We start from the raw sequence: 17,627 nt of genomic DNA, 5'->3' as shown, positions 1-17,627 counted from the left end.
AGCTGCCAAAGCTCCTGCCAAGTCACAGCAAAAAGCTTTGTCCCGGGGGCGGCACCCTAGGACAGAGGAGCCGGACCTGGAGGGGTTATGGTCCCCAGGGTGATCAGTAGACTCTCCAATGAAAATAGCCTTGGGTTAATGGGGGGGGGGGAGGGAAGGGAGGGAGGATAGGGGGACCCGCCTGTAATGCACTTGAATAGAGCCCAGGAGGAAGGTGGTGGTCCCCAGTGATGCATGGGGGCCAGGCATTTTTCTTAAGTATTTCACAAACTACTGAATGGATTTACAACAAATAACAAAAGGGGTGCTATCTGGACCAAGAGCTATGCTTCTGCCGAATTTGATGCAATTCTGTCCAGTGGGTCAGGCTGTAGACCTGTTCAAAATCTCTATGGGAATTAACATTGGAAAAACACCTTTTTTGCCCCTCTCTCCCCCCCCCCCCCCCCCCACCCTCGCCCCCCTGACGGATCACACCAAAACTTTCTAGACAGCAGCTGACGGGAACGTCTAATTTTTGGGGAAAATCTGGTGAAGATTTGTCAACCAGTGCTACAGATATAGGCAAGTAAAAAACTTATGCCTTTTCTGTAGAAACTAGGTCCTAACAATAAATACCTATGCACACATTACCTACTGCCATTCAGTCAGCAGTAGGTAGTTATGGGTAAGACCTAGTTTTGATAGAAAAAAGTGTTGTTTGACTTGCTATATCTTTGGTGCCGTTTGTTTAATCTTTATGAAATTTCCACAAAAAAAGGTGTGCCCAAGTGTCTTGCTGTACATGGAAAGTTTTGGGGTGATCTGTCACGTGGGGGCCGAGAAAAAGGAGAGTAAAAAAAAAAGTGTGTTTACCATTTTAATTCCCATAGGGATTTTGAACATGACTACAGCCCGAATCGCTTGATGGATTTGCACCAAATTTGGCAGAAAGGTAGCTCTTGGTCCAGAAAGTATGTTTTCAGTAACTGGTGTAAATCCATTCAATAGTTTGAGATATTAAAGCAAATCCAAATTTGTATATCTGGGCAGAGTCTAAGCACAGATCTCATGGTGAGATCTGATTGGCCGCCAGCACTTCAACCAGAAAGTGATGGCAGCCATCTTGGGATGACAGCACCTCACTGAAATGCATTGCAGTGAATGGCAGGTTTTGAGGGTCACAAAAAGGAGAACATATAAAGGGTGATAACATATTTTAGTTACAATATAAATCACTTTTTGCTAAGGTAATTTTACCCCATGAAAAAGCCTTCTGCTGGGATTTCATGAATCATGCTTGAGAGAAAACAGTTCTCCCACAGAGGTTTGGAATGTGCTCCAGAAGGTAAAATAAGAGCATATTTTCAGTAAATTCACACTATCATTCTCACTCATATGAGAATGAAGTCTGATATTCTCAGTAAAGCATGTACTTCCAACAGCAGAAGCCTGTCAGTTGATTCCCTTGTGTTCTACTGCAGCCTCCCAGAGTGTTCTAAAGAACAACTAGAGCGCTAAATGTCTTACTTATGAAAAAAGTGTGACACACCTGAAGCTATCTTGATTGAATCAAACTGGTAAATCTTAAAAAATTGAATTTAAAAATCAACAAATTAAGGGGTGTCATTATGACATAGAAATTATTGTTAGTGCTGTAGAAAGAAAAATTAGGACACATTTTAAGTTTGTTCTCCAATATATTCCTCTTCTCTTACATTAAGACATTCTGACATGTAGACTGAAGCATGCAGATTCTGAATTTATGTCAAAAGTGTGGCACATCTGACCGCCATCTTGAGGGAATCGAGGTGGAAAACTGAAAGCATTTTCTACTGAGGATACCGCAGTAAATGAGGAGATTAGGGAGCTTCATTAAGACATTTCCTAAGATGGCCACCACAGGGGAAAAAAAAAAGTCTAAATGTAGCACAAATATCACCAAATGTAGCCCAGGTATAGCCCAATGACGGAAGTGTGCAACATACCTATTTTTTTTTTTGTTATTTGCAGTTTTATATAGGCCTATCAGGGGTGCACAAAATCAAATGGCTCATGTATGTGAAGAATATCCTAATGGAAAATAGGGAGAAAACAGTTTTTTCTAAACCCTGAGTGCACTAGCTCTTGTGACAAATTAGTAATTGGAAAGGAACTTCTCAATTATTTAGTGACAGAGAGTGGGGAATTAATCTAAGAAAGGACTGGTGGCATCTTTCATCCCCTTAAGCACTTCTCTGAATATTGAGCCATATTTGCTAAAGGTGCCCCAAATTCACAGGTACCTTTTGATAAGACTCGGGCTTGGCCTGGCACACTTTTTGATGGCCTATCCTGCCGATGAATAAATATAAAAAAATTGGTAGCTTGCCCCTGCAACTCTAGTACCCCCTCATTCGCAATTTCACATGTTTTTGTATACCTGTACCAAGCACAGAGAACTCAGCTTTTAATCCCCCTTATAAAGTCTCTCAATATCAGGCAGTGTAAACCAGATATGTTCTATCTTCAATTGCTGTTAACTGATCAAGTCTGCTTTGTGATGTGCAATTATCTTGCTCCTGTGGTGGAAGCCAGAAAGAGGGTGGGCAAATAAATGTTTTTCGCCTATTCTTGTTCCTTCTGTTTTTAGGGTCGAGCCTGCATATCGCTTGCAAGACGCTGTAGTAGTTAGAAAAGGGCTCGGAGCCCCGTCCATGCCACGTCAGTGTCTTTCCTTGGTTCGTGGGCCTGCCTTTTAAAATCTGCTTGCTTTCATTAGTGGAAGGCAAGCATACGTCATGCCTTTTCCGGTGGTTAGCCCTCCTCAAGCGCAGCGACCAAGTACTGAAAACATACGAGGCTCGCTGTTTTCCGTCCAGTTTGTGGACTACTTTTTCTCTTTTTTCGCAGCACGATCTCACTAGTTTAGCAGTGCGATTGAGCTCTTTTTTTTTTCCATTTAATGAGGCAAGAAAAGTCCAGTTGGGAGTTTACAACTGCTAAAAGCTCTAACTCTGAGAAATGCGAGACTTGTTGCATTGCAAATGCTTTTCTATATTGTATTTACTGAATTTTAACTTTTTTATTGTACTTTACATTTATGTTTACTAGGGAGCATAGGTTCGGCCTAAAGAAGTTTTAGGCTATGTGATTATTTGATTGATTGTATTTTGGGACAACCATCATATGATATTGTTTTGATTATTTTTATGTGCTATTTTTATGGTTTATTTTAACCGACTAAAGTTTATATTACCTAACCATAGTGCAGACTTCATCCAAAGGTATTGGAGTGCTTTACATGTGTAGGACGTTGGTTCTGTATATATTATATCAAAGTGAGATATAGTGTGCACAGAATTCAGGGGTTCCCCAGAGGCTAAATTAGATAACACTAATGCTCTCTTTTGTGGAAGTGTGGTCAAGCAGTTAGGCTTATCGGAGGGTAGTGCAAACCATTTGTTGTACACACAAAGAAAATAGAAGAAACACACACTCAGTGACTTAATTCCAGAGCAATGGTGTTTGTATAGCAAAAATATACTTTCTTAATTTATTTTTAGAACCACAAGATTCAAGTTGCAGTTAAATACCTTAAAGGTTTCGTATTTCACGCAGGTATCAACAGTACTTTGTTTGAAATAGGTAAGTAATACAGTTTTTGAATTATTGGCAATAATCTGTTTTTAAAATGGACACTTAGTACAATTTTCAGAAAACAGTTCCTGGAGGAAAGAAATGTTAGGTCGTTTTACAGGTAAGTACCACACTCACAGTTTCAGTCTCAGGTTTTTAGTAGTCCACCGGTTGGGGTTCAAGTTAACCCCAAACACCCACCACCATCAACACGGGGCCGGTCGGGTGCAGAGGTCAAAGTTGAACAAATTTAACGTGGGCTCCTATGGAGACGGGGGGTACTCGAAATCAGGCCTGCCTGCAGGTAAGTACCAGCAGCTCGGAGGGCAGACCAGGGGGATTAGAAGAGCACTGAAGGGGCCACAAGCAGGCACCAAACACACCCTCAGTGACACTGGGGCGACCGGGTGCAGGGCGCAAACAGGATGTCAGGTTTTCCATGCTGGCCTATGAGGAGACCCCGGGGGTCACTCAGAGGCTGCAGGAGAGGTCCAGGGGGTGTTTCTTACACACTACTGGTCAGACAGGGAGGAGGGCCGCCTGCTGAACGTTGAGGCACCAGGGCTCGATTTCAGGTGCAGTGTGTTCTTAGGCGTCGGATATCTTCGTCCGGAGCTTCACGGTCAGGGATTCCCTCTGCAGGTGTCGTCATGGAGGGCTGGAGAGGTCAACCCAGGGTGAGCACTTATTCGCAATCGCCTGGGGACCCTCTCTTGCTGGGTGGACCACCTGGATACGGGCCGAGAGCATCGGGTGCACAGGGGTCAAGACTCACGCATCTGGAGTGAGGTGGGAATCCCTGGTTGTAGGTTTTCTCAGACAGAGCCGCTGTCCTCAAGAATTCTTGGTCCTTTTGGATGCAGGACAGTCCTATGGAGTGGGGCCGAGGTCGCTGGTCCCGCTGGACCTGTCGCTGGTCTTTTGCAGGTTCTTTTAGGCAGGAGACAGGCTGGTACGGCTGGGGCCAAAGCAGTTGTCATCTTTCTTCTTTTCTGCTGGTGATTTCAGCTTAGCGGTCCTTCTTCTTCTTGCTAGTCACCAGAAATCTGGTGAGCGGGGTTCAGGGAGGCCCTTAAATCCTAGAGTTAGGGGCGTTTTAGGGGTCTGAAAGCAACAGCCAATGGCTACTGTCCCTGAGGGTGGCTACACCCTCCTTGTGCCCACTCCTTTTGGGGAGGGGGCACATTCCGATCCCTATTGGTCCCTCTCCTCCAAACCGAGATGGAGGATTCTGCAGGGAGGGGGGTCACCTCAGCTCTGGACACCTTAGGGGTGGTCCTGGCTGGGGTGGTCACTCCTCCTTGCTTTCCCTAATTTTCCTGCCAGACTTGCTGCCAAAAGTGGGGCTTTGTCCGGGGGGGCGGGCATCTCCACTAGCTGGGGTGCTTTAAGGGAACTGTACCTCTAGGCTTGAGCCTTTGAGGCTCACCGCCAGGTGTTGCAGTTCCTGTAGGGGGGGGGGGGGTGAAGCACATCCACCCAGGACAGGCTTTGTTTATGACCACAGAGTGCACAAAGGCACTCACCCCATGTGGTCAGAAACGTGTCTGGAAGAGGCAGGCTGGCACAGACTGGTCAGTCCTACACTAGCAGTTTGGTTCTAAGATGCCCTCTGTGTCCATTTGTCAATAAATCCCACACTGGCATCAGTGTGGGTTTACTGTGCTTAGAGGTTTGGTACCAAACTTCCCAGTATTCAGTGAAGCCACTATGGTGCTGTGGAGTTCGTAGGGACAAACTCCCAGGCCATATACTCAATATGGCTACCCTGCACTTACAATGTCTAAGAATGGATTTCAACACTGTAGGTGCATATTGCTCATGCAGCTATGCCCTCATCTGTGCCTTAGGACTGTAAGGCCTGCTAGAGGGTTGGCTAACCTATGCCACAGGCACTGATTTGTGGGCATGACACCCTGAGAGGGGTGACATGTTGACTTTTTCTCCCCACCAGCACACACAAGCTGCAAGGCAGTGTGCATGTGCTGGGCGAGGGGTCCCCTAGGGTGGCATAAAACATGCTGCAGCCCTTAGAGACCTTTCCTGGCTACAGGGCCCTGGTTGCCATGGGTACCTTTTACTAGTGACTTAACTGTGTGCCAGGGCTGTGCCAATTGTGAAAACAAAGGTACAGTTTTAGGGAAAGAACACTGGTGCTGGGGCCTGGTTAGCAGAGTCCCAGCACATATTTAAAGTTGGCATCAACACTAGTCAAAAAGTGTGGGGTAACCATGCCAACAGTGGCACTTTCCTACAACATGGGAATCAGTTACATTACACAAGAACACATTCCTTTTGGGCTATAGACATGGGGAGATTAAGTGATTTGCCCAGAATCACAGGATGTCAAGCTGACGCTGAAACTATAACCTGGTTCCCCATATGCAGTCTGCAGGTAGGGTCATAATGCTCCATTCTCTCCCCTAAGTGCAACATATAATCAAGTGATCTACTAGATAGAAAAAAACATCAATATAGCAAATAATTTAAAAGTGATTTGTCTTTATTTGAGAACTCAGAAAATATGTCCTTATTTTAGTTTTTAGAGCACTAGCCATAATATCTGTAAGAATAAGACCCTCTCTTTATAATTTCTAAAGGAAATGCTTTAAGTATTACAGTTTTGAGTACATTACGATTACGTCAGTCACACCACACTTTTGTAATAAATACAAGATGTTAGCAATCTAGTTGCTTATTAAAATACTGTGAGGAGGCAGATGTCAGGGGCACGGACTTGGATAATTGAGGGCAGAGTGGAGGGTGTAGAGGAAACAGGTTGAACAAGCTGGGCAGGTGGGAGGGGCAGTGACAGTACAAGGGACCATGAAGGCCAGGGGAAAGAGGGCAGGGGAAACAAACCAACCATGCAGGACAGGCAAGAGAGGCTGTGGCAACATAACAGGCATAGAGGGAAGAAGGAAAAGGCAGTGGCAGTACAACCATACATGGCAAGAGGCCAGATTCAGGCAGGAGACTCACTATGTTTATAAGCCCAAAAGGTCTTTATTTTATATATCTCCTGCCAAAAATTCTACTATTTTTCAATGTTAGTCAATAGGGAAAATCAGTTACCCAGGTTTTTGATTTCAAACTCTCCCTCTTACCACGTTCAAAATGTTGGCAAGTATGGTACATTGGATCACTGAGGGCTTTTTGGTAACACACCCCATCTACCATGTATCTGAGATATATTCTCAATCAAAGATAAATGCTTATATAGAGAAATAAAACAACTTTCAGATACAACATGAACATCAAGTCTTATACCAGGGAGATGGATTCCCTATATGTTTGGATTCTAAACCTCTGGATTTAGGATAAACTTGTTCAACCCAAAATGAAAACAAAAAAAGGGAAGAAAGATCCATCATTTGGGAAGAGAGAAGCACTGGAAATAAAACTTGTCATGGCTAAAAAACATTTATGCAATCAACCATGTTGAAGTACAAGTACATCAAAAAGCAACAAAATGCAACCTACAAAACTTGAATAGGATATCAAAGCCAAGAGGATAACTGGCTTACAGGTGAAGTAAAAAGCATTAAAGCAGTTGTATAAATATGTAGAAATGGATATGTGTTTTTGAAGCGAGTGTTATCCTTAAATCTACTGAATTAAGTTTATTTTAAACTATGTTATAAAACGTTATCATAAAATGAACTGTTGCTAATCAGGACTTGATAAAGCTCTAAAGACAATTTAATGTTTTGTCCTCCCAGGCTTTTCTGCCCTGCAAGTTGTTAGTACATTAAACCTGTTCTAATGTTTCCTTACTGGCCTGTTGTTGCTTTTAAATGTAACAAAATGTACATCACACATTCTTTCATGTTAAAATGGATACATAATGCCCAAGAGAGTGTACTGTTAGTCGAAGAATGGTAAAACGATTTCCTAAGAAATAAACAGAAATAAAAAAGGAAAAAAAAAAAACAATCTGTAGCACTTTATCACATCTCTATCAGTTAACGTAACAATCATATGTAAACAAATGAAAAATCTTTAGGTTAAAATGGCAAATCTCAGAGGTACATCACTTCTCCACCAAATAAATAATCATTCTTTTTTCCACTCTGTACCGTTCTTTTGGACAACCCCCATATAGAATTGATTCCCTGCGATACTCAGTTACCACATCTTACATTATTCTTTATTCTCTGCTGTTCCACTGTCTCCTTCAGATCAACAGCTTCCTTTTCCAACTTTGAAATCAAGTCTTCTTTCTCTTGAAACCTGAAAGGAAAAACTTACATTCGTAAATAGTAGCTGTCAAAAATCTTGCTACATTTTCATTGCGAGGTTCAATTTAGGTATGTTTTCTTCAATATTTGTTAGGCGTGTTAGTATAGGGCTCAAAGCAGCTGAAAGCAATGTGAACACACCCTTGGAGATCGCTTCAACCAATATGGCGGATTGTTCCCCGCCAAGCGGCGGGCTGATCTCATTTGTCCCAAGGATATGCTGACACAATGGTAGTCCGTAACATAATTGTTTAGACTTTGGCCCTCCATCTGCTCTTTTCCTTTTCCTTCCTTGGGTCTTCAATTGCTTCCCCATGCCTCACTCTTGATCAGAAGATTGTAAACCCTCCACTGGTCACAATGGGCTGGGTTAGAGATGGTTTCTAAAACAACTGTTGACATGACATCCTGAATCTTATTGGTTCGGCAAACAGTGTCATCCATTGGGTTCAGAGGAGTCACGTACAGCAGGTGAAGATGACAAAAATAAAAGCCTTTCGGCCAGTTCAGTTTCTTTACTTTCAACACCCACCGCTCAATGTAGAAAGCTATCCAGGGTTGATCACACTTTGAGGGCCATCAGGTTTATGTTGCACTTCACCATATCAAAGCCACTATTAATTTTCTGTAGTAGATGGGAGCCTGGATGTTAGGGGGGGTGGCCCAGTCCAGACTGCTGCCCGTTGATGGGTGCAGATGGGTCTGCCCTTGGCTTTCATTTCTGAAAGTGTAGAAATGAAGGAGGAAGGGAAAAAGCAGGGTATGCTATAATGGCAACAGCTTTGAGGAAGCCAAATAGCATTTTTTTATCTTTTCCAATGTATGTTGTTTGAAAGTAAGATAAATACCATAATTACTCTAATTAGGAATCAGATTGCTCAAAGATAGCTAGCTTTTATTTCCTTACAGTCATTGGCTTCATGTGAATTAATAAATGCCGTTTTAATTGCTGCCAAGGATGAAAAAAGCTAGACAGAGCACTCCAGGCCTCTCTGGTGTAATACTCTGAGTAAACAAGAACTCTGGGTAACCAGAGCTACTTTTTATAAACAAATAAGCTCTTTAACCCCTTAGGTGTGGAGCAACCTGTCCCCGTGTACCCCAATTGTTCCTTCAAGGGTAGATGTTCTCTTCAAAAAAGCATGGCAACTTCTTGAATTAGTCTGTGGTGGGATGAAGGGCTCTGTGGTACCTCATTAACTTTTTTTATTGTCCATGTGCCTTGAGCGAAGCATTTTTTAACTGTACTCTGATCCCGATTGATGGATTGGTAAGGGTGGGAGCTTTGGGTTTTTGCCTTGCCCTCTTCTCCAAATGAGTCAGCGGGGTGGGGTATTGGTTTATAGACCTTCTGGTTCTGCAGGCACTTTCGTCCATTCTCTACAAAGTGCCTTGGCCCTGAGATATGCTCATTTTATGCTCTGGTGACTTTAACCTCCATAAGGATATTATAGAGGAGGAGGTGGTAGTTACCTTGCAAGAGATTATCTTGTCTTTAGCCTTATCCCATTTTGTGGCGGAGCCGACACAACGGGAGGGTCATATTCTTGATCAAGTATTTTCTAGCACTACCCTGGAGGCTCAGACTCCACTTCCGTTATCCTGGTCTGATCACTTCTTGATTAAATTTAGCTAAGCCCGTGCCAGGAAGATTGATTCTCAATGAGGGTCATAATCGAGGGCAGTGAGAGTCAATCATAAGATTCAGCTTGAAGTGTTTTGTAGGGCTCTGGAGGAGAGTAAGCTGATTTTATCAGGGTAGGTGGAAATGGATGTTGGCCTTTTAGAAAAATGGATCAGGTCCACCACTGGCGAGTTTGCGCCTGACTTCCTCGGCACTCTTGGCGAGCCAAGCCTCCTTGTCCGTGGTCTAGAGACTCTCTTAAGGAGGCTAAGAAAGAGCGTAAACACCTTGAAAGATTTTGGAGGTGTGCCTATAACCCTTTGACTAAAGATAGATTTAAAATTGCACAAAAAACTATAATAAGGAAGTTAAAAATGCAAAAAATAATCTTCTTTGTTGATAGGATTTTTAAAGCGGGCAATAAATTAAGATACATTTTCAAAATTGTAAAGGCTTTTCCTTCCTTAAAGGTAGGGGGACAAGTGTTCTTCAGGTAGGTGCACCTCATGGTTCGGCTTTAAGCCCCACTCTATTCAATATTTACCTTCCACATTAGCATTTCTGGCTGAATCGGTTGGGGGGGGTGGGGTGGCTGGTCTGTGTATGTGGGGGGGGGGGGAGGGGGGGGGAATAATCTCCTACGCTAATGATACCCAGCTTCTTTTTACCTGGGGTAAGGATGAAATGTTCTGGGGGTGGGGGAGGGGGGAAATCAGATCCTGTCTATCAGCGATCTTTCTATGGATGACGCATCATCAGGTGAAATGGGATGCTGAGAAAACAGAGGTACTCTTTTTGAGAGGAACAGCCGAAGAGCCTTGGTAATCCTTTTGGCCAGTAGATGACATCCCCCCCCCCCACCCCCACCCCCACCAATACGTCAAACAAATGCTGTCAAAAATCTATAGTCAATGCTATAGTTGGAGTCGGTTTTAGTCTGTTACAAGTATTATGGAAGTTTTTGTATCTTCTTACCCTCCCTGCCTGGAAACTGGTAGTACAGGCCCTAACTACATCCAGGCTGGACTATGGTAGTGCTTTGTATTTGGGGCTTCCGTACTATCTGGTGAACAAATTACAGGGGGGTCCAAAATGCAGCAGCCTGCTTATTACAGGGTCTATCCCTAAGAACACAGCTCCCCACACCTTAGAGATTTGCACTGGTTGCCTGTTGGGAAGAGAATTCACTGCTGCTCTTGACCCAGAAGGCCCTTCATCAGTTGGGTGTGGGCTACCTTAGGAAAAGGGCTAACTTTTATGTGATTCTAGGTGGTTGTACTCTAACTTTTGTCTGGCCCAAGTCCCTAGGACCAGGAGGTCCAGAATCGGGGCTGGTCTTTTTCCCTTTTTGGGACCTTCCCTCTGGAACAAACTACTAGTAGAACTTTGGAGTATTTCTATGAACTCCTTATTTTGAAAGAAATTGAAAACTTTGGGCCAGATGTAGCAAAGGTTTTTACCCATTCTGTGTCTATGGGAAAAAGTGTTCTTACATATGGCCCTTAGTTCTTTGCAAAGGTTCAGGGAGTTTTCTCCCAATAGTGTTCACCTTAGTGCTGAGCACTAGGATACTCCTTGGCGTAACAGCTGTGCAGTAGAAAGGCTATTTACATTGTAATACATAACATTAAAGAAGGGGGTTGCCTTCATTAACAAAATGTGAAAAGGCATATTACGTAGACCACTACTTTACAGATCAAGGATGATCAACTGCTTTCAGGTTATCATCATCTAGCCTACTCACTCCTACCATAACATACTTGTATATTCCCCTATCTTTAGCCAACAGGCTATATTCATCAAGCACTCTATACCACATGACAAGATACAGGGAAAGAATAGCATAACATCTTGCAACGCCTTTAATAACAATATTCTGTTATAGAAAAAAAAACACAATAGGTGTACATTTAGCTTTAATATAGCCACAAAAAAAAAACATTATATGCCTAAACAATACACATGTTAATATTTCTCTGATTCTCTTTTCCTTGCCTGAAACACAAGGAATTTCACTGGAGCACCTCATTTTCAGAATACATGAATATTCAAAGTACTCAGCAATCTTTTTTATTGGCAGCAGTTCACATATGCAAGTGTGCCAGACAAATCAGGAACTTGACAGTATGCAATACCTTGCCTAGAACTCCTCTGACACAGACTTTCATACAAATAGTTCAGTGTAAAAATGCACTTGATTATGCAAGTTAAAAATAAAAACAAGTGGTACCATCTTAGGGATCAAATACCAGTGATCATCAAACAAACAGGAAATAATATAAAGGTATGGTGATTTCATTAAAGACATTAAATTAGTGATAGCATATTAAGACAGCCTTCAGAGAGAGTCTTCAAAATGGCTTCCACTATTACATCATACAGTCAAGTATAAGTAAGAGGTTCAACAAGTTTACATTTTATAGAGAACTGAGGTCTAGGCACCCCACAATGTCAACCAGTGATGGAACAAGGTCATCACAGAGATACTGGTCCGTCTTGGTGATAGGTTAATCAAATTTTCAATTGGTCAAGGTTTAGTGCTGTAGCCTAACATGACTCTACAGGGTCATGCTATTTCTTCATGGTCCTGTAGCAGCGAATATATAGCTGGAAGGAGGCATTTTTTGGTTTTACTTTGTACGAAACTTATCCCAGTCATGCAGAAATGAGAAATGTTTTCCTTCTGTCTGTTTTTCTCTTGTGCTTTTGAAGTCTTTAAATACATTCAGGAAAGGTTTGTGGATTTCAGGCAATGAGTTCAAGTTGTAACAAGCACTGACAAAGACAACAGGTCTCGCCTTTCTGAGAGCTAGTGTTTTTTTAAAAACTTTGTTCTACAGTAGTGTGAGTGTATAGTAAGTGTAGTTTGTATATGTTTTTGATAATAAACTAGCCTTTAATCGTTTGCTCATTAACTGATGTGTGATGGATGGTATGAGTTTGTAAATAAAATGTGAATTTAGTCTCTAAAAGGGATAGTTTATTAAGTTAAGGGGGTTTGGTGGCATTCAATAGCGATGCTTATTAAGTGTTGTTAGAGGGGGTAGATTCCTTTAGTGTTAAGTGGGGTTGAATGGGGCAGATTGTAGTGGAGTGTATTTTTTGTGGGGTGCTTTGGTACAGACTGGATTGGCTGACTGGATTGGGTTAGTTTGTAGTGTTGCTGAGTGGTGTAGATTAAGTGGGGAAGAGTGGGGTTGTTTGAGTGGTTACAGTGGTATAGATTGGAGTGGTGTGTGGTAGTTTGCACAGGTGTGTGGTATACTGGATTGGGGTTGACTGTTGGAGTGGTGAATTTGTTACAGGAGTGGAGTGGAGTAGGGTATATTGGAGCTGATTGCTGTTGAGTGTAGTATGGTGTTTGTTTTTGGTGTATCTTGTTTGTTTTAAGTTTTTTGTGTGGATTGCAGTAGATATGAGTGAGGTTGATCGGTTTAGATTGTTGTAGATGGTAGTGAGGTATATTGTAGTTTTTTTAATGTTGTAGATTGCTGATGAGTGGAAAGAATTCTGTCCAAAAAAGTGCACAACCGACATGAGCTTTAAAAATTTTTAACATTTTGCTGTAACATAGTCCTAGCAAAAACAACCCAAAAGGCGTGCAGTTAAAAGCAAAGCTAACAGAAGGGATTGCTGTTTTTGAGACCTCACATCGGGTGTGCACTTTTTGGACAGAATTGTTTTCTATTTAAAAAACATGCATGCGATGTGAGCTTTAAATTTTTTTTTCTTTTTGCTGTTACTCCCTTACACTTTGTTTGTATTTGCAAAAGGCATTTAAATGTGGTGTAATCCTTTGTTTGTCGGCCGACACAGCAAAAAGAGAACATTTTTGAAAGCTCACGTTGGGTGCGCACTTTTTGATCAGAACTGTTTCAAAAATTGCTTTCCAATGGCTAAAAACCAGAAGGCTTGCTGATAGAAAGAAAAGCTACCATCCGAAATTTCTGTATTGCCTATAAACTGAAAATAAATAAACGAAAAATGTATGAAAGCTTCAACAACGCAACTTAGAAAGTGATTTTTTTGCTTTCTGCGCTCACCCTACATGAACTTTAAAAAATACTTACACTTTACTGTAACGGGGTACAAGCAAAAAGAAAATATTTTTGAACACTCACGTTAGGTGAGCACTTTAAAGAAAAAAATAAACAAAACAAAAAAAATAAAATAAGAAAAAAACAAAGGAAACCTTAAATAAAGAACATTACTTAGAAAGTGATTTTTAGCTTTAGGACCAAAAAAACACCCAACAGGAGCTTTTCAAAAATGTTTCAATTTTGCTGTAACTGAGTCGTAGCAAAAAAAAAAAAAAAAACATTTTTGAAAGCTCATGTGTGCGCTTTTTAAACAGAAAACAATTCTGTCCAAAAAGTGCACACCCCACATGAGCTTTCAAAACTTTTTTAATTTTGCTGTAACCGAGCCCCAGCTAAAAGAAAACATTATTCAAAGCTCACACTATGTGAGCGCTTCTTGGTCAGAAAGCTATAAATTTGTTGTTTTGAAACTGCTATCCTGCCTATACATTTAAAATAAATAAAACTTTAGCAACAACATTACAGAGGAAGAAAAGGATAGCTTCCAGAAACACGGACACAAACCAATGAAACAAATAGTGCATATAAACAAACAAAAATGCACCAAAGTGAAAGGCTACAGGTAATATGGCCATGCTCAGTGGTAGGAAGCAACACACAAGAAGGAGAGACAGATAAGACAGATTAACCATATAGAAGCAAGCTTTTCTGAAGGACACGCAAAGTAACAAATCAAAATCTATAGACTGAATGTAAGTCTAAAGAGTGTATACAAAATGTCTCAAAGAGACAGTGCATGCGCAGCCTAGGTGAGACCTAAAAACTACCCACAGCTTCCCTTCAGGTCTACAGCAAAATGCCCATTTAAAACGTGTTCCTTTGTTTCCGCTACACCAACTCCAATTCCCCGAGTCTGCAGTGCATTTCCACTTCTCAAGCACAGGTGAGGTATGACTTGTGCAGATCAAAGAAATGTACAATTGCCATTTTTCTACTGGTTCCTTTTTAGGCTGATGCAGCACTCTCTGTTTCCATGACTTGCTCAAGTTTCCAGTTTCAGGCTTTGAGTATCTTCCTTAGCCAGTCCTTTGAGCAAATGTTCAGTCCCACGGATTGAACATAGAACTGGAGTTACATTCTTCTGCATAGTCCTCTGTCAGACAGATTGGAAATCTTTTCATAGGTGAGTGTTCTTCACAGGCAGCGCTCTTAGGCTCTTTAGCAAGGGTTTAGAAAAGGAGCATTTGGTCTGCCATTTGCAATAAACCTTACAGCAAAACAAAAAGAGGACCTTGCAGTTTTCCTGCCTAACATTCCCATCACAATGCCACTATTCCTATTTCAGAAATTAGTGCACTCCAACAGCTATTCGACTCAACCAAGATATCATGTACAAGATAGAGATCAAACTAACACTCGAAGTAAATGACTAAAGAAAGATTCTTGCTTGCATTCCATGATTTATTCTATTATCTTCCCACTGATGTCACCAAGATACTTGCAGTGCACTGGTGCACGAAACTTGACGAGGGGCTTCAGTAAGACCAACACTTGATAGATCATTTAAGAGCACAGACTTCGACTGTCTAGTATCACATGCATGCCTAACTCGGATTACTGCTTGCAGAAATGAACTTTCAGCTTTTGGATTGTAACTATTTTGATACATTCTGTACTGCAAGCAAGCCCTTTGAGATTCAATTAATCTTACCTCGCTTGAAGCTCAATGACTTCTGCTTGTTCTGCAACCTGAATTCAAAACATAAAATAATGGTAGATTGTTACAATATTCAGTACCTGCAACAGTGACACATTTATGTTCCTTTCAGCAGTGTTTGTTAAATGTCTAGTAGCACCAATTTCAGTAGCATTTGTTTTACAAACTACTATGACACTTTGCAAAACTTGCTCGGTGCTGATAAAAGGTGTTTAACAATATTCAAATTATTTGAATTGATTTGGGAAACATTGAACCCCAAATTAACGTGCCAGGATTAAATCTTAAAATGTCTCCATCATACACTTGATTCAGTGAGCAAATGTTGTGTCTTGCAGTAGATAGAGCACTGCCTAGTCGTTTACCAGTAGCAAGAGGAAGGCATACAGGATAAATAGAACAGTTCCACACTAAACTATAGATAGGATATTTATTCATAGCTGCCTCATGCACAACAAATTGAAAACACAATATACAAATTAAGACATGTTAAAAAAACAAGACAAACACTATTTGTACAAGATCAGAGCAATACAGAACAGGCCCAAGTGACTAAACCCTAAGGCAGTAGTTCAGGACAAACGGCCAGACAATTAGCAGAATGATAATGAAGCAACTGATTACTCATTAAACTCATTGAACATTCCGAAATTTTGTGCGAATGCCCCGCTGATCCTTAAATATAAGCCTGTTGCCCTGGTCGAGGAGCTCATAAGGTAACTTAATAAAACGAAATGGTGTAGTAAGCTGGCTCTTTATGTGGGAAATGAATAACTAGATACACTGTGTAAAGAGTCCAGGGGTTTCCCCAACGAGTGGACTGGGCTTGCTATGCAATCCCAAAGTGCTCTATTTGGAGGTGGTGTGGTCAAGCAGCCCTAGGCTTAACACAGAGGAGTGCAAGACATCCACAGATACACAAAATGGTCAATAAATGAGCAATTTATAGAAATAGTAAGTATCTTTATATATGTTTAGGCATTAGAAAAAATCGTTCAGGTACGTACGTTTTTAAATATACATTATTTTCACTGTGGGGACACAGTGCAATTTCTGAGGTCTGCAATGTTATCCAATAGGAGGTAGAACAAGCTCTGCAAACAGGTAGAGTACACCGCCTTACAAGACCTATCTCCAGGAGTTAAGGTGAGTAATGGGCAGGGTCCAAGCAGCAACAGCAGTACACCATCAGCGGCAGGGGGTTCGGGGTGCAAAGCAGAGTTGGGTGCCCAATGCGTTTCAATGAAGATTGATTACTTCAAAAAGCGGCTGCAGACTCTGGCCAGGAAGTCAGCCGGGCTGAATCAATAGCAGGGCTCAGGCCTCAAAATGCTCAGGCACAGGTAGACAGCTTCGGTCCTCTTCTCCGTAGCACCGGGTGCAGAAGGGTCTTTGTAAAGAAATGGCTCCCTGTTGCAGTTACCCCCCACTTTTTACCTGATACTGATGCTGACTTGACTGAGAAGTATGCTGGGACCCTGCTAACCAGGCCCCAGCACCAGTATTCTTTCACCTAAAATGTACCATTGTCTCCACAACTGGCACAACCCTGGCACCCAGGTAAGTCCCTTGTAACTGGTACCCCTGGTACCAAGGGCCCTGATGCCAGGGAAGGTCTCTAAGGGCTGCAGCATGTCTTATGCCACCCTAAGGACCCCTCAATCAGCACATACACACTGCATGCCAGCTTGTGTGTGCTGGTGGGGAGAAAATGACTAAGTCGACATGGCCCTCCCCTCAGGGTGCCATGCCAACCTCACACTGCCTGTGGCATAGGTAAGTCACCCCTTGTAGGAGGCTGGACTGGCTTGTAGTGAGTACCGAGGGGTACTTGCACCTTGCACCAGGCCCAGTTATCCCTTATTAGTGTATAGGGTGTCTAGCAGCATAGGCTGATAGATAATGGTAGCTTAGCAGAGCAGCTTAGGCTGAACTAGGAGACGAGTGAAGCTCCTACAGTACCACTAGTGTCATATGCACAATATCATAAGAAAACACAATACACAGATATACTAAAAATAAAGGTACTTTATTTTAATGACAATATGCCAAAAGTATCTCAGTGAGTACCCTCAGTATGAGGATAGCAAATATACACAAGATATATGTACACAATACCAAAATATGCAGTAATAGTATTAGAAAACAGTGCAAACAATGTATAGTTACAATAGAATGCAATGGGGACACATAGGGATAGGGGCAACACAAACCATATACTCCAAAAGTGGAATGCGAACCACGAATGGACCCCAAACCTATGTGACCTTGTAGAGGGTCGCTGGGACTATTAGAAAATAGTAAGGGTTAGAAAAATAGCCCACCCCAAGACCCTGAAAAGTGAGTGCAAAGTGCACTAAAGTTCCCCAAAGGACATAGAAGTCGTGATAGGGGAATTCTGCAGGAAA

General features: G+C 41.9%; 1 protein-coding gene across 5 annotated transcripts in view; it reads right to left on the bottom strand.

Annotated features, from left to right (window-relative positions):
• The window catches only part of RRBP1 (ribosome binding protein 1), a 287,797-nt gene that overhangs the window by 118,366 nt on the left and 151,804 nt on the right, over positions 1-17,627 (bottom strand). For all 5 annotated transcript variants that reach the window (XM_069234754.1, XM_069234756.1, XM_069234753.1 and 2 more), the window contains exons 18-19: positions 15,214-15,251; positions 7,740-7,830 (exon numbers count right to left, since the gene is read on the bottom strand). In XM_069234754.1, the coding sequence (XP_069090855.1) occupies positions 7,740-7,830; positions 15,214-15,251 (129 nt within the window). The remainder of the gene's footprint in view (positions 1-7,739; positions 7,831-15,213; positions 15,252-17,627) is intronic.

Source organism: Pleurodeles waltl, chromosome 5 (genome assembly GCF_031143425.1).
Source record: "Pleurodeles waltl isolate 20211129_DDA chromosome 5, aPleWal1.hap1.20221129, whole genome shotgun sequence".
In the NCBI taxonomy this organism is placed as follows: domain Eukaryota; kingdom Metazoa; phylum Chordata; class Amphibia; order Caudata; family Salamandridae; genus Pleurodeles; species Pleurodeles waltl.
This window is presented reverse-complemented; position numbering and strand designations above follow the sequence as displayed.